Below are 23,333 nucleotides of genomic sequence, written 5' to 3'. Positions count from 1 at the left end.
CAACGCCGAAGTACAACACAGTCCCTCACCTGATAGCGAAGCCGAAGTACAACACAGCCCCTCGCCTGATAGCGAAGCCGAAGTACAGCAGCACTACACCACCTTTCACGATCGCCGCCAATACAGCCCGCAAGCAGAAACGCAACTCTTGTTCTCAACTTCTCCTACGTGCGCTTGAGGATCACTGAGCCAGAATGCTCTGATACCATGTCAGAGTTAGTGCATGCGGAAGCCACAGTTCTACACACGTAGAGAGAAGGAGAGAGAAGTTGACGCAGAGAGAGAGAGAGATTGACGAACAGCTAACTTTAGCAATGAATGGATTGAATAATACAATGGAGGGCATGGGTATTTATACCCTCATGATGGAAATGGCCGACTACCACCCCACTTTGAGATACTCACTTTAACAGCCCTGACATAGGAGATGAGTGCATTTCCTGTAAGACCAACAACCTGTACTTGGATAAATTCTATCCTTGCACCATAACAGTCCGTTACGGAGCTGAAATCGAACATGTCCCTGGCTGGACGGACTCTGTAACTCCACAAAGATAGGGGCTGCATCAGAAATTTGCATGTATTCCTCTTGAATCCCAAGTATCCACTCCTGATGAAGCGTGGAAATGGCAGACAGTCTGCATGACCACATCCTGGACAAGGCATCAGCAACCACATTCTCTTTCCCTTTCCTGTACTCAATGTCAAAGTCATAGGACTGAACTGCAGCCAACCATCTCTTCTGCTTCATGGATAAATTAGGCTGCGTTAAAAAGTACTTGAGTGTCTTGTGATCCGTTTTGACCTTAATCTTGCTACCGTACAGGTAGTGGTGCCATTTTGCAAAAGCATGCAAGATTGCCAGCATCTCCTGATCATAGACATGATAATTCATTTCCCTAGCATTAAACTTCCTGCTCTCAAAAGCAATCACACCATGCTCCTGTCTTAGGACAGCCCCTAAACCTTTGCCACTGGCATCCGTCTCAACAATGAAAGACCGTGAGAAATCAGGGCACACCAATACAAGTGCATTACTAAGGGCATCCTTGAGATTCTCAAAACTTAGTTGTGCTGCTTCTGACCATTGGAAGGCATCCCTTTTCAGCAAATCAGTGAGAGGGGCAGCCCTTTTGGCAAAGTGCCTGATGAACCTCCTGTAAAAAGAAGCAAGACCCAAAAAACCCCTGAGCTGCGTGGTATTATGTGGTTGCGGCCACTCCTTAATGCATTTCACCTTAGCTGGGTCTACCCTGATTCCGTGCCTGCTTACAACATGTCCAAGATATTCAACCTCATCTGCCATAAATGTGCACTTGCTGGCCTTGGCATAAAGCTGATGCATCCTCAAGATATCCAGCACTTGTCGGACATGGCCTATGTGTTCCTGTGCACCCTTACTGTAAATGAGAATGTCATCAAAAAATACCAGCACACATTTGAAAAGAAGGGGGTGTAAAATCTTGTTCATGAGTGCCTGGAAGGTGGCTGGTGCATTAGTCAAACCAAAAGGCATCACCTTGAACTCATATAATCCTCTTTCTGTACGAAAGGCAGTCTTATGCTCATCACCCTCTTTCATCCTGATCTGATGGTACCCTGACCTCAAATCAATCTTCGTGAAATACTGAGCACCCTTGAGTTCATCCAGCAGGTCATCAATCCTCGGAATAGGAAACATGTTCTTAATGGTGGCCTTATTCAAATCCCTGTAATCAATGCACATACGGAAAGAGCCATCCTTCTTCTTCACCAGGAGTACTGGAGATGCAAAAGGCGAGGTGCTATGAGCAATGAAGTTTTTCTCAAGCAAATCTCGCACCTGTGTTGCCACTTCTTCCCATTCAACCTTAGAGAGTCGGTACAGGGCCTTGTTTATTGGTTTACTACCATGTTCCAGGACTATGGCATGATCAACGTCTCTTTTTGGGGGCAACTGAGATGGCATATCAGCAAACACATCCGCAAATTCTAAGAGCAATTGCTGCATATCACACATTCAATGCATATATGGCACTTTCTTTCTTGAGCTCCCTAGCTAGCTGCCTTGCTGAAATGACCTGCAATTTTCGAGTTACAATGCCCTGCAATGTAACCGATCTACCCTTGTGGCAAAATTCAAGAGATAAGGCATTCAAATCTATGCTGATTTTCCCCAATGATTGCAGCCAATCACATCCCAGGACAACATCTATTGGCCCCATATCCAATGCCAGAAGATCGCCTGCAAACTCATAGTCCTCAGAGAACTTGATCCTGGCATCCTGGCAACAATGTCTGCTGATCATATGCTGTCCATTAGCTATCTCCACTTTCAGGCCATGGTCTATCTTTGTAGCAATCAATCCCACTCTTTGCAATGTCCTGCAATTAATGAAACTGTGAGTGCTACCGCTGTCGACCAATACATGAACAGATTTGCCATTAATCATTCCTTTCAACCTGATTGTGTCAGCACTTTTGGCACCCGTCAAGGCATGAAGTGAGATGGTATACAGCGTAGACTGGGCATCCCAATAAATCTGCTCATCATCCACAGGAACATTACCATTAGCATCACCTCTGACATGCAAAGGCATTGTAAGTTGATGCTCCACCCGAGAGAGTGTTGGCTTACAGCCTTTCCTGCCACATGTAGGCTGAATATCAATCTCGTGCATCACATGAGTGGCTTGCTTGGTAGCCCCACCCGGATCAAAGGGAAATGCAGTCCCCTTTGTGGCTCCTGTGTCAGGAGCTTCATCTGCATCATGAGCTCCTGTCAATTCCTCATGAGAGACATCATGGGGGTCTGCAACATCAGTGACTTCCTCATCATCTGAGAATTCAATTATCATGCTGAGTTTGGCTGAGCTGACATTCTTCATCTTGCACACATCTCAATGCTCAGGTATCCATTTCTCTCCACATCTAAAGCATAAATTAGCCTTTTTCCTACTGTCCATTATGGCCCTGGAGTGTTGTTTAACATCTGATTTGTCAAAACCAGCACTGGGTTTGACACCTGGCTTTGCGTCCGTGGGCCTGTATGGCTTGGCATATGGCATTTTACTCCCTGTAACCGTAGGATATCGTGGAAAGGGGGCAACTGCTGATTTCTTATCAGCCCAATCAGCAAACTTTGACTTCCTGTCAGCCTCATAAACAGCACCATAAGAGCTACCTGACACAAGCTTGTACTTGCCAGCATATTTTGGCTCAAACACCTCAGCAAGCTGGGCTGCCCGCTCAATGGTTTGGGGATTATGAGCTCTCACATCAGCAGCCAGAGGGGGATTTAAGCCTTGGATAAAACGCAGCAGCTTCCCCTTCTCGGAAATGTCCTGTACAAACAAGGAAAGTCTCCAAAAACGCTGCAAGTACTCCTGAACCGTCTACTGAGATAGTGCATAAAAATCAGCAAGGTACTGCTCAAGGATTAGGGCCGAGACGAAAGTCGTGACCATAAGCTCCTTGAACTGTTTCCATGTGGTCGGCTTCTGAGGTGACTCTCTCATGTACCGCCACCATGTATGTGCATAATCCTGTAAATGCATGCTAGCAAAAATGATCCTCTCCTCATCGTTCTTAGGGTAGAAGCAAAAATAATCTTCCAGCTTCGTGAGCCACTCCTCCAACTCATTGGGAGTGCGAGTGTCCCCCTTAAACTTGTGCACAGAGAGCTTGTCTTTCACATCTTTGGCTGCATTATTCCTGGAGTGACCACCAGCATATCTAGCATCCTCACGCTTAAAGCTCATATACTGTGAAAAGGGCATCTCATCACGTACATCCTCAGGCAAGGCCCTGTATGAACGTAAGGCATCTGAGAACATATCATCCATGTTTGCATGCTGCCCAATTCCAGCATCCTGCTGGATAGGAGAACCACTCCCCTCATGCACAAAATGCGTCTGGCTGAAAGCATTACCTCCCTGATACACAGGCTAAGTCTGACTGAATGTGTTCACAGGAGGTGTCATCGAAGCATGCAATCCCTGCTGAGTCTGCCTGCCAAAAACATCACGGTGAGTGGGTGGCATAGAGAAAGGCTGAGAAGAGGATTGGCCTCTCTCCCAACTGCCTTTACAAATTAAGAAAGTAATGAAAAAGAGTGTTTTTGCGTACTTGATTTTTGTACGAGATCATATTGAGAAAACTAATGTACATGTAAACACTCTTTGTAATGATAGGCTGAAATTTTTGCAAGAGCACAATGATTGTTTTGCTGATGAGTTTCCAAATGAGTTACCACCTGTACGACCGGAAGATCATCGCATTGATCTTGTGCCGGGTAGCTCACCACCTAATAGGCCAGCCTATCGTGTAAGTGCATCCCAAAAAGAGGAGATCATGAAGCAAGTAAATGAGCTTCTTGAGAAGGGTTTGGTTCAGCCAAGCTCTTCCCCATATTGTTCACCCGTCCTCTTGGTTCAAAAGAAGGATGGATCCTTTCGTATGTGTGTGGATTATAGAGCTTTGAATAAGCTTACCATCAAGAATCGGTTTCCGATTCCACGCATAGACGACATCCTTGACAAGTTGGATGGATCGGCATGCTTTAGCCGAATTGATCTCAAGAGTGGATATCATCAAGTGCGTGTAGTGCCTCAGGATGTACACAAAACTGCTTTCAGGACAGCATTTGGGCTTTATGAGTATCTTGTTATGCCTTTTGGTCTTACAAATGCCCCGGCTACATTCAATAGAATGATGGATCGCATATTCCGTGGGTACAAGAAATTTACAGGTGTCTTCTTTGATGACATACTAGTCTTCTCGAAGACCAAAGAAGAGCATAAAGCTCATTTGGCTATTGTTTTTGAAGAGCTCCATAAGCATAAACTCTTCATAAATGCAAAGAAGAGTGAGTTCTTCTTGTCAGAGGTACATTATCTTGGGCATATTGTGTCCAAAGATGGAGTGCGGATGGATCCTGCAAAGATTGATGCAATTCGGAATTGGCCCGAATTAAGTTCAGTGCATGAGATCCATAGTTTTTTTGGATTATGCTCTTACTACCGCAGGTTCATTCGGCACTTTGCATGGATTGCTTCTCCTTTGCATGATTTGACAAAGAAGAAGGCCGTGTTCAAATGGACTAATGTAGAGAGAGATGCATTCCTCAAATTGAAAGATGCAACTACTCATAGTCCAATGTTGATCGTTCCGGATTTGCAAAAGCCTTTTTGTGTGGAATGTGATGCATCTGGAAATTGCATAGGGGCTGTCCTTAATCAAGAGGGACATGCCGTGGCGTATGAGAGTCATAGATTGCATGATGCAGAGCTATCTCTTGGCATTTATGAGAAAGAGCTCTTGGCTGTAATTCATGCACTTACTATATGGAAACATTACCTTCTTGGGGCTGATTTCACTGTGAAGACAGATCACCAAAGTTTGAGGTATTTTCTTACTCAAACTAAGTTGTCAGAGAAGCATATGAGGATGGCCAATTTCCTCTCTATGTTTCATTTTCAGATCTTGCACACCCCAGGAAAGAAGAATGTAGTGGCCGATGCATTGTCACGAAAGCCGTTATGTAGCAGCTATCTCGGTTGCCTCTCATGGGGACTTGTCTACCATGTGTGATTTGTATCATACGGATGCTGATTTTGCCACTATTTGGACTGATTTGATGGCTGGTCATGCACATGCCTCATATGTGATCAAAGAGGGTTATCTCATGAAAGATAATTGCCTATGTGTGGTGTCTGACATGAGGCAAAAGGTTTTGGATGAGTGCCATGCTCCTCCATATGCTGGTCATAGAGACATAATGCCTACTACGCACATGATTGAGCGGTATTTCTTTTGGCCAGGTATGCGGAAGGACATAGAGGCACATGTACGTGAATGTATCACCTGTCAAAAGGTCAAATTTGATAGGCAAAAGACACCAGGTTTGCTTTAGCCATTGCCTATTCCCACGCAGCCATGGAAAAGTATTACAATGGATTTCATTATGGACTTGCCACGTACCCAACAGGGTAATGATGCAATTTGGACAATTGTGGACAGGTTTAGCAAGCAAGCTCATTTCTTGCCGGTCAAAAAGACCATCAAAGCTGAGCATATGGTTAAAATATATCTTGCACAAGTGTTCAAACATCATGGAATGCCGAAGTCCATTGTGGGGAATAGAGATCCCAGGACTACAAGTCTCTTTTGGCGGGCCTTATTTGATAATATTGGACTTCTCATCAGCTTATCACCCTCAAACGGATGGGCAAAGTGAGGCTGCAAATTCAGCCGTGTTGGATCTCTTGAAATGTTATGTGGCGGATCAGAAGTCTTCTTGGGAGAAGTACTTACCGCTTGTGGAATTTGCATACAACAACACGGTCCATGCATCTACAGGAAAGGCCCCGTTTGAGATTGTTTATGGTAAGGTGGTTTTGCCACCCATCCTTCGCACAAAGGATGAGATATTTGTAGCTGATGAGTATGTAAGAGACTTGGATATTGCTTTTGCTCAGGTGCGGACAGCCATTGCAAGGTCACAAGACAAGCATAAAAAGACTGCCGACAAGCATAGAAGGCAATCGGATGTTAAAGAGAATGATTGGGTATTGCTGAAATTTGAGAAAGCAAGACTTGCAAAGAGGCCTGGCAAAGAGGGTGCATATCCTAAGCTTGCAACCAGGTACTATGGACCTTTTCGAGTGATCGAGAAGATCAATGAAGTGGCTTTCAGATTGGCATTACCTAATCATCGGCACATACACAATGCTTTTCATGTGAGTCTTCTTCGCAAGTATGTAGGGCCGGAGCCCAGTGAAATGGTCATTGAGGATCCACCAGAAGTGGATGAGCTTGAGGAGATCTTGCAGCCAAAGCAGATTGTGTATCACAAGGAACGCAAGCTTGCTGCAAGCAAAGTTGTGAGGCGTTACCTTGTGAAGTTTAAGAACTATCTACCCATTGATACTAAATGGGTAGATGAAGAGTCCTTCAAAGATTGCCCGCATGTGGTTCAGACATATTTGGATGCATTTCAGTTGCGGACAACTGTTTAGAAGCGGGGGGGAATGTCACCATTTGGCCACCCGAATGGTTCACTCTTGCTTTCACACTATGTACATATTGGATTAGTGTCCATGGCTTATGAAATATGCCTATGCAGGTGATTAACATGTGTCATGCTATATAGTTGGATATGATATTCCGCTGGGACTTGATGTTATCATGCCCAGAATATCTGGAGGACTTGGCTTTCCGCTGGGACTTGTGCCTTTGTGTACATGCCCGGAAACGCCTGGAGGATTGGCTTTCCACTGGGTCTGGTATTGCGTATACTTGCCTAGAAACGCCTGGTCTTATATGGTTTCATGAACGTAAATTGCTCATGCCAATGCTGCATTGCATAGCATCTTTATGTGCTTGCCTGCTAATGAAATTGCATGCTGTTTTCATGCCTGCATGACCTATGTGTAGTTCCGGGTAAGGGGACGCCCGCCTGTGAACCGTGCGTGTGAAACTGTCTGCTGATATGGTTGTGTGGCATGTGAACAGGTGGTAAGTATTTCCCGATCTAGGCTCAAATAGCCCTTAGGACTTAGCCAATATTTATAAGTGAGTGCGTTCCCATTTCATTAAAGTTTGGGCGCCCAAAAGTCACTTATAAATTATGACCTCTTCCAAGTTCACACTCACTGAAGTCCCGAGGCGGACAAGACTCAATGTCCGGGACCTGATCCTCCCTTTTTACTCATAAATGGACATCTCCCCATGTCCCTTCACCTGATTGGACCCCAATTCACTTACTTATTAAGAGAAATTCGTGTTTTCTCTTCATGAGGAATTTTGGAGGCTGAAAACTCTGTTTTTCCACCATTTCTCTCCATTTCCAAGCTCTCCATAGCCATACCCAACTTGCTAGGGTGTTTTCCAAGCTTCCAAGAGTGTTTCCAAGTGCTAATCACTCTCCTACTCACTCCCAATGACTGAAATTCAGCAAAACAGCTCTCATTTTTGCTATAATTTCTGGTCTTTTTGCTGAAAACCCTAATTTCAGCCTTCCTTTCTCAAGTTGAACCATAGGGGAAGCTTTCCCAAGGTTCCCTTCATCCTCTTGAAGACTTTTGTCGCGAAGGATTGCGGCAAATCGAAGATATCAACACTTCTAAAGCTTCCAACGCGAAGGCTTCCGCTTGCAACAACTTCTATGAAGACTGGTAAGGTAATTGGACAATGTATTGTGACTTGTCATTACTTACTCAGTAGAAGGGCAGGACTCCTTGTTTAGCCGCCCTGTGTAGTATTTCTCTTGTCCTATGTGCTCTTGAAGATGTTGCTACCTTGCTTGGTAGAACATAGAGCCAATGGTAGAGAATATGGGCACTGAAGTCGGGCCGGGCATCAAGGCAGCTCCTTGGTGATCTACATCGACATACCATTGTTTTCTAAATGCTGAATTTCATATGCATTGGCATGGAGGATTTGGCAATGGATGCCCATGAAACTATGTATTGAATTTCTCCAATAGTAATACAATTTACTCAAGGGAGGGGTCGGCCGTTCCGGCTCATTGTGTGCCTCTTGTCAATTCAGCAATTTACTTCTTGTATTTGAGCAAGTGTCCTTCAAATCTTAGTGTATTTAAGTGTATTGATTAGCATTGTGTTCAACCAAGTTACAATAAGTGCGACGGCCATCAGCCATAAACCCCCTACGCGGGTCAGAAAAATCACCCTGACTATCCGACTGATCCCCGTGCTGGGGTGCGGGCTGCTTGCCCTTATCATGCATAGTGATGGCAGTAGTGATCTGCTGCCCAATGTGCTGACCCATCTGGGTGATAGCTGTATCGTGCATAGCCATAGTAGTGGTGAGCTGCTGCCCCAACTGCTGACCCGTCTGGTGAAAGGCCCCCTGAAGCATCGAGGCCAATGCATCTAGAAACTGTGTGTCTGTAGGCATAGCAGAAACTGGCTGTGAGGGAGATGCGCCCTCTGTGACCGGCATCTGCTCCTGCTGAGCAACATCGTCACCGTGCTGAGATGACTCATCCGACCGGGGTGCACGTGTCACGTGCATCCCGCACTTGGATGCCACGTAGACATTTCTGTACAGAAGGTGCAGGACCTGGGATGGTGAACTGGTCCCATGTGAGCCCAGTCCGGGACGAGTCAGCCAGGGATCCATCGCAGTCGTCCGAGGTCAGGTGTGCATTGTCCTGCACATGAGTCCAAGGTCAGGTGTGCATTGTCCTGCACAGGAAGCAGTGCCAGTCCGCGCTGTGAGTCTCCCTCTGGAATGATGTCAGATGTGCTGAGTATCTGGTTTGCAACTGGATGCCAGGCCTCTGTAGGCATGTAGTTTGCATGTAGAGATGGGGCCAGCCCATAGGGCTACCCCAGGGCAAGGATTTGCATTTGCATACTTAGTATGGGCATGGGGGAGGTATAGAACCACCCCCAAGGGGCCAGGAGGGCCCAAGATATTGCCCACCAGCCAAGGCAAGGGCTGGAGGGGCTGTCGGCCAGCTCCAGAGCTTCTGGACAGGCAGCCGACAGAGATTAAAGCCCTAAACAGCAGGCGGCCAGGTGTGGGGGGCAGTCCCACAACCATGCGCAGCATGCCCAGCAGCCAGGGTGCTGCCCAGAAGCATGCGCAGGCTGGACAGTGTCTAACATGGTGTGAAAACAGCATTATTAAAGTGTGTGAGTATTTTATTAAAATACTCAGTCGTGAGGCTGTCCTGAAGCCAACCGACTGCATGAAGGGAGGGGTATAAAAGCCCAGCCAAGATCTCATTCATCCCATCTCATAATTCACCAAGTGCTCCAAGCAACCAAGGGCCAGGACAGCCAAGAACATTGCTAAAGCAAAGGGGTGAAGGACTGAAGGTCAAGGGCAGGTTTTCCAGCCAAGAAAAGGTCAAGTACTTTGTATTTGTTTCAGATTTACATCATTCTAATAAAGCAAATACACCATCCGTGGTGGGGGCCCTACAGAGGGTAATTGGGACCCAATACTGTGTCCTTCTCCATCTTCCCCTTCTCTCTCTATTTTTCTGCACATCGTCTTTCAGTTTGTGCGTTAATTCCGTCGCGAAAAGAGTGCTGCTTTCTGAGTTTTGAAGTACCGATCCTTCTCCGAAGCTTCCGCATATTACAGTGGTATCAGAGCTCACTTCAAGGACAAAGATTCAGCAAGAAAACCAGAAAATTTTTTCGCTCGTGTGGTTGGTTTTTAGACACCGGTGGACTACCCCTTTCGGAGTGACTCCTGTCCCTCGAAGGACGGTTGGTTTTTAGCCTCCGGAAGCCTCCGGAAGTCTCCCACACAGATAGTGGATGGTCCGATTGCGTTCCAGAAAGGAACTGCATTTTCCCGCTATGGCGAACTTCGGCGACGAGAGAGAACCAGAACCATGGGACCAGAGTGCACCAGGCAGCCCAGCTAGGGCACCCGGCTTGAGTGTACAAGACATGTTCCAGCAGATGATGCGAGCAATCGCAGACCAGACAACCAAGTTGGATGAGCGGAAGGCGCGGATTTTGGCTCTGGAGGAGCGTTCTCGCTCTCCAGCGTCGCGTTTTCCATCTCCTCCTCCCTCTCCTTCCGTACCCCAGATACCAGATCCTCGTCACAGGGACCCTCTCGAGGGGTCACAGCCGCAGCCAAGCTCCTTGCTTGAGATGCAGATGCGTGCATTGGAGATTCGACAACGAGAAGACGAAGCCATGCGACGAGTGGAACACGAGCGTTACCTCCGAGCTTTGGACGCCAGATTGACACCGGCGGCGCCCTCGAATCATTTTCCCGAGAAAATGAATTTCAATAAGTATAATGGTAAACTCGATCCCACTACTCTGTATTCATGGTTACATCAATTTGAAGCTTACTTTGCCGCAATTAGGAAATCAGATATTGACAAAGTGATCTTAGCCAGTTGGTATTTAGAAGGTGAGGCCATTCCTTGGTGGACTCAGTGAGCTCATGCCCACACCAGATCAGGTATGGCAGCTTATGGGTGGGACGAGTTCGTCCGTGACCTTAAGCAGCGGTTTTTACCGCCCCACTACCTTGAGCGACTCGAAGACAAGTTCAGGGGTGCGCGTCAGAATGCGCAACTAGTCCTTCAGTTTGCCAATAGAATTTCGACCTTGTGTCTACAATTAGGCTTATCTGATGCGGACAAGAAAGGGCAGTTTTTGTATGGCCTGGACACGCACATCCAATGGGAGGTGCGTATGTTTAGACCAGCCACCTTTGAGGACGCACTCTCGCTTGCGCAAAGTGCAGAAATGAAACACAATGGTGGCAAGCCCAAGACTTCCCAGCCGGCTTCTCCCAAGGCTAACGCCTCGGGGGGCAAAGGCCAGAACCAGACGGGGTCTTCCCCAGGACAGAGCCCGGGAGCCTCTGGCTCCAAGAACTCGAACAATGCGTCTAAGCTTACTCCAGACCAGAAAGCGGAGGCAGGCAAGACAGGTGGCAAGTTGAGTGCTGAGGAGCTTTCTCAGTACAGGAAGGAGGGTAGATGTTACTTTTGTCACACAAAAGGACATACTTCTCGGGATTGTCCGAAGAAGCCTCCAAAGACCGCCGCCGCCTCCACAGCTTCCGTGGTGAGCACAGCTCCCACACAGACCCCAGTGGCTACCCCTAGTTCTTCAACCCCCGATCAGTTGGAGCAAGTATTAGCCGGGAGCTCGAAGATAAGCAGAAGGGCGCCCATGACCAGGAGTATGAGCGCAACGAATTGCTTAAGTCCTTTGGCTACATAGGTGGCCAGAGAGTCGTTGTCTTGTTTGACAGCGGCAGCACGGAGGATGTGATCACGAAAGAGGCCGCTAGGCGTGCCCGTTTCGAGCTAACTCCGGTGGACAAACAAGTTGAGGGTTTTAGCACAGGTATGACAACGAGCGTCAAGTATGAAGCTCTAGGTGCTAAATTAGTGATTCAGGGCATAGAGTTTGTGCGTGACTTTATGGTTGCCCCTCTTGTAGGAGCAGACATAATTTTGGGTATCCAGTGGTTTCACAAGTTTCTTCCTGATGTCAAGTGGGACAAGCACACGTTCCAGATTGATCGGAATGTGTCAAACACCCCGGTGACCATTAAGTGTGAGCCAGGTATTCCAAACTTTCCGCTCATAAGCCACTTGCAAGCTAAGCGAGCAGTCAGGAAAGGCGCACAGTGTGCGATGATTTACATTCAGACAGCCCAGACGATGGCCAGTGCTTCCGAGAAGTACTCGGTTCTCCATGAAAAGTTCCAGAAGATTTTTCTTCGGGATAGTCTCCCTCCCCAGCTTCCCCCGTCCAGATCGGAGGATCACAAGATTGACCTCCTCCCAGGCTCGGAACCCCCAAGCAAGTTTCCGTATCACCTTTCTAAGGCAATGGAATCGGAGTTGGACCGCCAACTCCAAGAATTGTTGCAAGCTGGCTTCATCCGCCCCAGCGTGTCGCCATTTGCAGCACCGATCTTATTTGTCAAGAAGAAAGATGGGTCTTCTCGGTTGTGTGTCGATTATCGTGCACTCAACAAGCTGACTATCAAGAGCAGATTCCCGATGCCTCGAATTGACTATATTCTCGAGAGGCTGAATGGAGCTAAGGTGTTCTCTAAATTGGATTTAAAGAGTGGGTACCACCAGGTTCGGATTGTTGAGGGGGACATCCCCAAGACAGCTTTCCGTACAGAACGGGCCCACTATGAATTTGTGGTCATGCCATTTGGTTTGACGAACGCCCCAGCTACATTTAACCGCATGATGATGCGTATTTTCCGGGAGTTGATTGGAGTGTGTGTGTTCATATTTCTGGACGACATACTCATATTTTCAGCTACAGTTGAGCAGCATGACATTGATGTGGAGAAAGTCCTTAAGTTGCTGGAAAGCAACGAGCTCTACGTCAATGAAAAGAAGTCAGAATTTTATCTGTTCCAGGTACATTACTTGGGATATATAATCAGTGCCGAAGGCATTCGACTTGATCCGGCTAAAGTGGCCGAGATTGTTAACTGGGAAGTACCTCAGACTGCTTATGACATTAGATCATTTGTGGGTATATGCCAGGCATATTCCACCCACATTGACAAGTTTTCTGATCTCTCGGCAGACCTCACCAATCTGCTAAAGGGAGTAAAAACAAGGAGGCAAAAGATTCGAATGACTCCGCGAGCGTTGGAGGCATTCCAGAACCTCAAGGTGGCTTTGTCAGAAGCGCCTTGTTTAGCCCTTGCCTCGTGGGACGAACCATTTCAGGTGATCACCGATGCGAGTAACATCGCAATTGGAGGTGTTTTGCAACAGAATGGTCATCCAGTAGCTTACATGTCTCGTAAGTTACTGCCCGCCGAAAAGAATTACTCAGTCTATGATCGTGAACTCCTAGCAGTCATTCAGGCCTTGAAACATTGGAAACATTTCCTGTATGGCCGTGACTTCGAGGTTCGCACTGACCATCAGGCATTGCGCTGGATTCAGACGATGCCAAGTGCACAGTGGAGTGATCGACAACACCGCTGGAGTCAGATATTCCAGCAGTTTGGTGGCATGATTGAGTACCTTCCAGGAAAGGCCAATCCAGTGGCCGATGCTTTGAGCAGGAAGGGACAAGTATCTGCGATTCAGACCACTAGACTTGACCTTGTTGGTACAGGACTAGAAGACATGAAGCACACGTACGCGGATTCAGAGGAATTCGGTACTCAGTGGGAACAGGCATTGGATGCCACAGGACCATGCCATTTTCTGATACGCGATGGTTGGCTTTACTACAAAGGCCGACTGTGTGTCATGAAATCATTCCGGGCAGCTCTTCTCCATGATGCCCATGACGCCATTACAGGTGGTCATAGGGGCATGAATTCGACTCTGGAGAAATTAGAACGGCAATACTATTGGCCAAAGATGAGGCGTGATGTGTTTACATATGTACAACGCTGTGACATTTGTCAAAAGGTGAAAGCTCCTCGTGGAAAGAAGATAGGGTTGTTACAGCCTTTGCCAATTCCTGAGGGTCCTTTCCAAGACATTTCGATGGACTTTGTCACAAATCTGCCTCCCAGTCCGAGTAAGCGTAATACACAGTGTTTGACTATTGTTGACAGGTTCAGCAAATTTGTTATGCTTATTCCTTGCAGGGCCAATGTGACCGCCGAGGATGTTGCCCAGCTATTCATTCGGCATTGGTACCCGATTGGTGGGATTCCTAGGACCATAGTGTCAGACCGAGATGCCAAGTTTACCAGTCATTTTTGGAGGGCATTGTTTGATAATTTTGGTACTAAGTTGAATTTTTCCAGTGCATTCCACCCACAGACAGATGGCCATACAGAGATATACAACCAGTTGGCCTTTGATGTGCTGAAGTGTTATGTCCACGATCAGCAAGGTAAGTGGGAATCGTTTTTGCCTTTAGTGCAAGCTGTTTTGAATGACTCTTTTTCTTCAGCTATTGGCAGGACTCCATATGAGGCAGCGTTTGGAAGGCCTTTCCAGTCGTTGTTAACCAGGACTTCGTCTTCAGTACCGGAGGCAAATAGAGTGACAGAGTCTTACCAGGAGATCCTAGAGTCCATTAAAGACAGATTGGCTAAAGCGCAAGAGGCCTACACTCGACAGGCCAATAAAGACCGAAGGGACATGAAGTTTTCGGAAGGAGATTGGGTATATCTTCGGATTATGAAGCAAAGATTAAAGCAGGTGGGCAAGCGATGCCCAAAGTTGTCTTTCAGGAGCTTCGGACCATTCCCCATCCGGAAAAAGATTAATGAGGTGTCTATGCAGTTAAAGCTACCTCCGAGTTGGACTATGCACGATGTATTTCATGTCAATTGGTTAAAGCCATATGCAGGTCCACCCCCTTCAGAGGTCAAAGACGAAGCGGAACCAGACATCATTGATGAAGCAGAAGTAATGGTTCCAGAACAGATCCTTCTGCACCGTTTCAAGCATGGCTCAGGCCGAAGACTACGACAGTTCCTCACGAAGTTTCAGGACCGAGGAACTCATGAAGCGGTATGGCTCGACAAAGAATTTTTCGAAGACTATCCGGCTTTATTGACGGATTATTTGGAGGCTATGCAGCTTCCGTCAAGTTAAGCAGAAGGGGATGTCACGTGCATCCCGCACTTGGATGCCACGTAGACATTTCTGTACAGAAGGTGCAGGACCTGGGATGGTGAACTGGTCCCATGTGAGCCCAGTCCGGGACGAGTCAGCCAGGGATCCATCTCAGTCGTCCGAGGTCAGGTGTGCATTGTCCTGCACATGAGTCCAAGGTCAGGTGTGCATTGTCCTGCACAGGAAGCAGTGCCAGTCCGCGCTGTGAGTCTCCCTCTGGAATGATGTCAGATGTGCTGAGTATCTGGTTTGCAACTGGATGCCAGGCCTCTGTAGGCATGTAGTTTGCATGTAGAGATGGGGCCAGCCCATAGGGCTACCCCAGGGCAAGGATTTGCATTTGCATACTTAGTATGGGCATGGGGGAGGTATAGAACCACCCCCAAGGGGCCAGGAGGGCCCAAGATATTGCCCACCAGCCAAGGCAAGGGCTGGAGGGGCTGTCGGCCAGCTCCAGAGCTTCTGGACAGGCAGCCGACAGAGATTAAAGCCCTAAACAGCAGGCGGCCAGGTGTGGGGGGCAGTCCCACAACCATGCGCAGCATGCCCAGCAGCCAGGGTGCTGCCCAGAAGCATGCGCAGGCTGGACAATGTCTAACATGGTGTGAAAACAGCATTATTAAAGTGTGTGAGTATTTTATTAAAATACTCAGTCGTGAGGCTGTCCTGAAGCCAGCCGACTGCATGAAGGGAGGGGTATAAAAGCCCAGCCAAGATCTCATTCATCCCATCTCATAATTCACCAAGTGCTCCAAGCAACCAAGGGCCAGGACAGCCAAGAACATTGCTAAAGCAAAGGGGTGAAGGACTGAAGGTCAAGGGCAGGTTTTCTAGCCAAGAAAAGGTCAAGTACTTTGTATTTGTTTCAGATTTACATCATTCTAATAAAGCAAATACACCATCCGTGGTGGGGGCCCTACAGAGGGTAATTGGGACCCAATACTGTGTCCTTCTCCATCTTCCCCTTCTCTCTCTATTTTTCTGCACATCGTCTTTCAGTTTGTGCGTTAATTCCGTCGCGAAAAGAGTGCTGTTTTCTGAGTTTTGAAGTACCGATCCTTCTCCGAAACTTCCGCATATTACAGCACGCCTGGGTGCCATGAGTGACACGAGGAAAATGTGCCATGAGTGACATGAGGAAAATGTGCCAAGTGTCGAAGGCTCGATGTAGAGGCTCAAATGCAGTCAATGAAGAGGTTCGAAGGAAGATCGGTGAAGAGGCTGGAAACGGGGCTCAAAATGAGCCACAAAGGTGGCTGAAAAGGGGCCCAGAATAGGGCTGTAGGAGTGCCCTAACAAAGGGATTAAGAGCCCTTTTTTTTTTGGCTGAGCGGCCAATGAGAGAGATGGCGGCTGAGCGGCCTGCAAGAGAGGCGCGACGGCGGAGCGGTGGCCGGCCGTGTGTGCTGCGTGGTGGCTTAGCGGCTGCTGCTGCTGGCTGAACGGCAGCGTCGGATGGGTGGCGACAGCAGGATTGATGGCGGCTGGTCGTGTAGCAGGCAACCAATTACCACTGCCGTTTGAAGTAGCTCGACAGATTTGTGGGCTACGCTTGTGCAAAAGGCAATGTTGTTAGGCCAGAATTCAGGCGATTCCACGCTCAGCTACGTATCGCCTTGAACGTGCACACGGCAGAATCTGAGTGTGGCAACCTTTTCCATTGCTCGCTTCCACGCACCACTCTGTTCTGCCTTGGCAAATCTCACGAACTGCTAGTCCCTTGAGCTAGTTCGAGTCTTGCTACTGTCAAATCAGCAGGGTAGCAATCCCACGGAAAGTGTTCTGATACCACTGTAGAGAAGGGAGAACGGGGCAAGAGAGGAAGGCCACGGAGGGCAGGGTGAGAATGAGTGGGAAAGAGGGGAGAGGGGTAGAGTGAACTAGGGAGAGGGAGTGCACAGGAGATGAGGAGCAGGAGGGATGTAGATTAGGTGTCAAATCAATACGTACCTTACAAATCTTTTGGGGTTGACTAATATAGTCCCCCTCATTCCCCACAATTCCCCTCCTATTTTCCCACCTATTTCCCACATAAAACCCGTCCTTTTCCCACCTTCATTACAGAATCCGGTGCAAGTTTGCACCCGCACCTTAGTTTGTTGTAAAAGCTTCTCCCTTGAATAGAGAAGTTCCTACGGGGGGCTAGCCGTTCCGGCTCAGTGTTGTGTTTTGGTATTGTTTATGGTTCTTCCGCTGTCTCTCAAAGTTTGTGTCTAATTCAGAAGTGTCTGTCTATTCCCTCGAGTTTCCCCAGTTTGGTTTCATGGGCCATGGTCAGGGTCAGTGTGGACAACATAATTATTACTTCATGGAGTCAAGTAGCAGTCCTATAGGCCCCGACCAGCAATCCAAATGCCTATACGATGCAAGGTCAGGTCATTCATGAAGAAGAGGGTCAGATAAGAGCAAGATCTGCAATGCAAGTTCCCCGGGCAGCAAACAGAGCTTTCTGGATTTTCAATATGCAACTTTCATGAGTGTTTTCCCTTTGCTCTATGGTGGAGGACAAGTAACCTTTTGGCATATTTCCATCATATATATTCATTCATGTTTTGGTAATAAACAGTAGGAGCAGGTTAGGTAAAGAGTCTCTCTCTTCTCCTTCTATCCACTTCTATGTGTGTTGATTGCGCAAGTAGATTAGCATTTTCTTAATCAGTGTCACACCAAAAATCTCCACTAGGTATAAATAAACAAGTAGTTCACACATGGTTTGGCATGCTGACCTCTACACTCAAAAGGTGAGAAGGCAAAATCAATGCATCTAGAACCTATGACTCCTTCACTAAACTCATCTCTTGCTGTTCAAAAAATTGCTATAACAAGCACAAGCGGCTGCTAGACTGTATAATGTTGATCACAAAGCAAGACACACAAGATAGAGGCCACATTTCATTTCTATTCATCATCTTGGCAATTGACTTGGGTGAAATAAATTGGCTTTTTTTACGTGACATCTCAACTTTTACATGATAAGAAGCTAAGCAAAAATGTCCATCCTCAGCATTCCACGTGAGGAGAGAGAGGCCTTACCCTTGCAGTGGACCGTTTTTGAAGCCGATAGGTTCGACCATCTTTGTTCTCACCATACCAGTAGAATGTCTTTGTTACTGGGACATACAAGATTCCACCTCCATGAGCTTGGATCGGCCTGCCATTGGAGTCACGCCATTCTCTGCCCGGGTAGAAATGGTACTTATCCATCCCAGGGCATGTCAAGGGGTTAACAGCTAGGCTCTTGTCTGGAAAATACAGGTGCCTTTTCAATGACGAAGCATTCACAAAGTCATCTGCTGCTGAAATGTTTCTTGCTCTGTGTGGCCGGTTGGAGGGATTACCACGCCTGTTGCCACGGGGCACTTTGACCTCAGCTGCCTTTTCTTCAAATTCTTCAAATTCGCTGTACATGGGAAGTCTTCTGGAGGGGGCTTGGGAATCAAAGAAGGAAGGGTGTGGGGGGTAAAGGGATGTGTACAAGTGCAGGAGAAAGATCCATGCTGCCAAACCCCACACAATGGCAGCCAAGGAGCATCTGCCTCCAGGACAGGAGGCTAAGGAGGCCCCTTTGTCACATCTCATGGACTGGTGCTTGTGAAACCCTACCATTTGCCCTCATATGGAATTCAAACTGCGCATGTAGAAATCTTCTCTTGATTTCACCTTCGTGGCCTTCTTAGGGCAAACAGATTGCAAAGGAACTCTGGTTACATGTGAAAGACGAGTTTCGAAGCCAAAATGCACAGAAAAAAGTACCTGGCTTTCTGCTTTTCTAGCTCAGAGCCAAATGGTGATCAAGAGCTTGAGCTTAGAGCTAGCCGGCAATCAAGAGCTTCTGCCTAGAGATAGCAGGCCATCAAGAGATTGCGCAGTTTCCGTCATCACGGGATGTGAATCACAAGACCTAAGAAACTGTCAGCAGAGCTCCATTTTTCCCACTTAATAAAGCAACAGTTTCCCTACATGGTGCACTGGTTAGGTCGTGCAAGGAGAAGACGTTTGCACAGAAGCAATCAGTTGTAGGTTGGAGGGTAGTCTTCTTGCCCTTTCTCCATCATCAGTTGTGCCCTTTTTCTTTTGCGAAAAGGGGGCACCCGCCGGGAAAGTCGTGAGCCCTCACTTTTGTTGGTCCTGCTGGTAGCGGGATTAAGTGAATATTTTCTATTTAAAAATAATTGATATTTTGAAGATTTGGTTTTAATAGGATTTTTTTATCGTTAGATATGTTTTTGATTAGTGTTTATTGTTTGTGTCAATCTAATTATTGCTTACAATAAAAAGACAAAGGGTGAAGGTTTATTTTGTAATTTTTGTTTCTAAAATTTTCACACTTGTTTTGATTAACATTGCTTAGAATAAGGACACTACAAAGTGGCAGGACATCCTTTTGCAAATGGGTAATTTTTTGCAACTTATTTACCCGTGTGTCTATGCTACCCACTCTTAAATTTTTGTTCCAAAAAAAAATTATTTTCAAATTTCCAAGAAAGATATTTGAATTGTGTAAGCCACCCACTCTTAACAATAAGCTTTATGCCATAGAGCACCATAAGTGTCTTTGACTATTAAAGGCATATATTTTATCATATTTTTGATGCATAATAATCGTAGAAAAATATGTTTGATTTAATGTGTGCAGAAATTAACTTAATGGAATGTGTGAATGTGCACAAGTTTATTATATGTACAAATGAGCACAAGGTTATTTTATGCATTATTTTTGTTGGCCACGTGCCAAATGTTTGTACAAATTATTTATGCACGCTTGTGCATAGCGTTGCTATATTCCTAGCACATATACTAGAGGAGTTTTGATTATTTGCACTTAGTGTGTGAACAAACTCTAATGTTTGAGCTATTTTTGTAAAAAGTGGAAAAGCAAAGCCTAATTTTGTATGCACAACTATTAATAGCTCCTTATGGAATAAAAAATCTCAAAAATACTCATGTCGTGGGAGCTACACGCATGAGGGGGGAGATTGTACCCAATCTTGTCTTGATGGTAGTGTTGTTCTATCTCTCTTGTTTATGATATGTTATGCTCTTTCATATCAATTTGATTCAAGTCTTTGCTTTAATCTTTGATGTATTTGTGAGTTTTTTATTATTTCTTCAAGAAGTACAAAAGGTCCCGTGATGACAGTAGTACAAGAGCTTTGGATTAATTCAATCTTCTTGAAGCCGGTCAAAGACTTGTGGACAAAGAGGTGAAAGAGACCAAGGTAGAGGTGATTTTGGTGATTTTTCAATTTAATTTGAAGAAGAATACATTTATGATTATGTATGGTGGAAAGAAGGCTTGTTTTTAACCCCATTGGACAACAAATCTCTATCAATCCATTGTCCAAAGGTAAAGCAAGGTGGAAAACCATTATTGGGTTTGTGAAAACCATAAAAGCATCTAATCCTCTTCATAATCCATCCATACAGATCGAATCAGCAACAACAAGGAAAGGAGCATAGAGAGCCGTAGCAAGATTGCTAACCCAGTGAAAGTGTCTGATTTCTATAATGGATGGATCTGAGAGCCTCTCAAATAGCTTTTCTTCTCTCACAGTAATTGAAGAATTAAATTGGCTAAATTCCGATCCCTTCCCACCAATTCGGCGGCCAGTGAGAATTTCTCCTCCCTCTATTCTCTCCAATCAACTGGCGATGGCAGATTTTCTTTTTTCTTTTTTAAAAAATCTTATCCTTTACGCACCACACGAGTATTCAGCCTGAAGAGATTTTCTTTTAATAAGCTTTGTAATAAAGCTTTTTTAAAAATTTAAAAAAATAAACAACCCAAAAAAAAGAGACAAGAGATGGCCGTCCGCACTTCTAAGCTTTTCTTTACAAAGCTTAATAAGATTTGGATAAGCTTAATGAAATATAAGCTTTATAAAATCTTTTTTTTTAAGAAAAAGAAAAGTGAAAGCTTTAATGCTTATTTTCTAAGCTTTAAAAAGTTTATTACTTTAAGCTTTAAAAGCTTATGTCTCCCATAACCTAAAATTTAAATTTCTTAAAGCTTCAAAAAGCTTACAAAAGCTTTGACATAAAGCTTATATGTATACTTTCAAAGAGGGTTTACAAGGGCAATTTCATGGGCATCTAAAATCTCAACATAAAATTTTTTATTTTTGGGAAAATCTAACATGATTCTGCACAAAGCTCGGCATTAAGAAAATTATTGCATTGGTTATCTTCTTCGACATTTTTCAACTCTTTTGAAGACTTCTTCAACGAGTTATTACTTGGATTTATTTTGGCATTGAGGAGTTATCTTCTACATCGGATGCATTTCTTGAGCAATATTCCCAAGCTTTTGGAAATTTTTCAGATCCATGGTTATTAGTTGATTTTTCGACATCAACGAATATCATTTTTCCCACTTACTCTTCGACATATAAGCTTCCGACGAGACAGATGATTTACTAGTGAAGTATTCGCCTTGTGTAATTTGATTACTTGCATAAAATAAAAATTATTCTTTATTAATTCATTTTCTTCTAGCTAATATTTTGCAGCCCAACCTAAGTAAGCTTCTCCAATTTCCATAATTTAATCATCGGCAAATTAAAACATCACATATGCTTGTGATATTTGTGTCCTTTTAATGATGTGTTTTGTAGCAAAGCTATCTGACACTTGCAAGTAAGTTGCTAACCTCTGTAACTTAGTAAATAATTTCTCCAATATTTCTATGTAACCTTCATCTTTGAGACAGTGATTGGAGCACTTTCCACGTAAGCTTCTCATTATTATCCTTGCAATAGTGAGCATGCTTTAAATATAATCTTGTTGTTTTTAACAAGTATAATATTTTTAATTCAATTGTTAAAGATGTTCATAATTATATCGACTAATTTTTGAGGTAAATCAATTTCTTATAATATTCTTGGAAGGTCTCTTTTGCGGCCGTGAATACAGAATAACCAGTTTCATACAAATTTGGTCACTCGATAAACTCACACCCCAAACCTCGACACCAACATTTTTGAAGCATATCAACAAGTGGTGAATATAGTTACTTGAAGCCTATGTGTTTGTGCCTATGAAAATTTCATATTGGGATTAATTGTAGAGAAGGGTAATTAATTAGGACATGTTAACAGAAATAGGTGATGAGCAGTGTGTGTGTCGCACATAAGGGATCTTGTCTATATTATATTATTTTGTATTATTATTTGTGATTTGATGATGAGTGCGAGGGTCACAATTAGGTGTCACACGAGTTTTGTTGTTGTAGTCCATGTTCACCCAAGCCTCTAAGAAGCCATACCTTTATGCCTCTGTGCCATGTTCGGTCAATGAACCTCTGAGTTTGTTTGTGGTATTCCATGTCCCTAAGAACCTCTAAGCCATGCATGATCAGCCTCTGAGCCATGTTCGAACCTCTGAGTTTACATTGCAAGTTATGACATCGATAGTTACGAGCATGATATTATTGTTGTGGCATTTTCTTCTACACAACTGAGGACAGTTGTGTAGCATTTTCTTCTACACAATTGAGGACAGTTGTTTCCTCAAACGAGAGGACTGTTACATGTATATATTTTATCATATTTTTAATGCATAATAATCATAGAAAAATATGCTTGATTTAATGTGTGCAAAAATCAGCTTAATGGAATGTGTGAATGTGCACAAGGTTATTATATGTGCGAATGAGCACAATGTTATGTTATGAGTTATTTTTGTTGGCCACGTGCCAAATGTGCCAAATGTTTGTACAAATTATTTATGCATGGCATTGCTATATTCCTAGCACATATGCTAGAGGAGTTTTGATTTTTTACACTTAGTGTGTGAACAAGCTCTAGTGCTTGAGCTATTTTTGTAAAATGTGGAAAGCAGAGTCTAATTTTGTATGCACAGCTATTAGTAGCTTCTTGGGCTATTTATGCAATAAAAACTCTAAAAAAATACTCATGTCGTGAAAATGGAGATACAACGCATGGGGAGGGAGATTGCACCCAATCTTATCTCCTATTACTACCATATTCAGACTGGACCTACATTAATTTATTAATGCGCATTGGGCATTAATAAAAAAAATGCATGAACCTTAGCATATACAAAGGTTTAGGCGTGGCTTGGACCGAACCTTAGTATATGCTAAGATTCGGAATCACGCGGCCAAGGAGATACAGACCAAAAACTCGCTCGCGATACAGACAACCAAGCAAACACACACACACACACACACACACACACACACACACAGAGAAGGGGGGGCGACTTTTGTCCCTTGTGAAGAAACAGGTAAAAAGAGACATGCACA

General features: G+C 45.0%; 2 protein-coding genes across 3 annotated transcripts in view; both read right to left on the bottom strand.

The window, feature by feature from the left end:
• LOC147632238 (uncharacterized) overlaps positions 1-19,166 on the bottom strand; it is a 45,395-nt gene extending 26,229 nt beyond the window's left edge. For both annotated transcript variants that reach the window (XM_086808918.1, XM_086808919.1), the window contains exon 1: positions 18,101-19,166. In XM_086808918.1, the coding sequence (XP_086665044.1) occupies positions 18,101-18,673 (573 nt within the window). In that variant the 5' untranslated portion in view covers positions 18,674-19,166. The remainder of the gene's footprint in view (positions 1-18,100) is intronic.
• On the bottom strand, positions 1,902-2,892 carry LOC147632239 (uncharacterized). The gene has a single exon (XM_086808920.1). It carries the CDS (start codon positions 2,865-2,867, stop codon positions 1,992-1,994), a length of 876 nt encoding a protein of 291 aa, XP_086665046.1. The 5' UTR covers positions 2,868-2,892; the 3' UTR covers positions 1,902-1,991.
• Positions 19,167-23,333: the final 4,167 nt, after the last annotated feature.

This window comes from Cibotium barometz, chromosome 14, assembly GCF_041138505.1.
Source record: "Cibotium barometz isolate CiBa-2024 chromosome 14, ASM4113850v1, whole genome shotgun sequence".
Classification (NCBI taxonomy): Eukaryota; Viridiplantae; Streptophyta; class Polypodiopsida; order Cyatheales; family Cibotiaceae; genus Cibotium; species Cibotium barometz.
The sequence above is the reverse complement of the archived record's forward strand: the minus strand, read 5'-3'. Positions and strand labels throughout refer to the sequence as shown.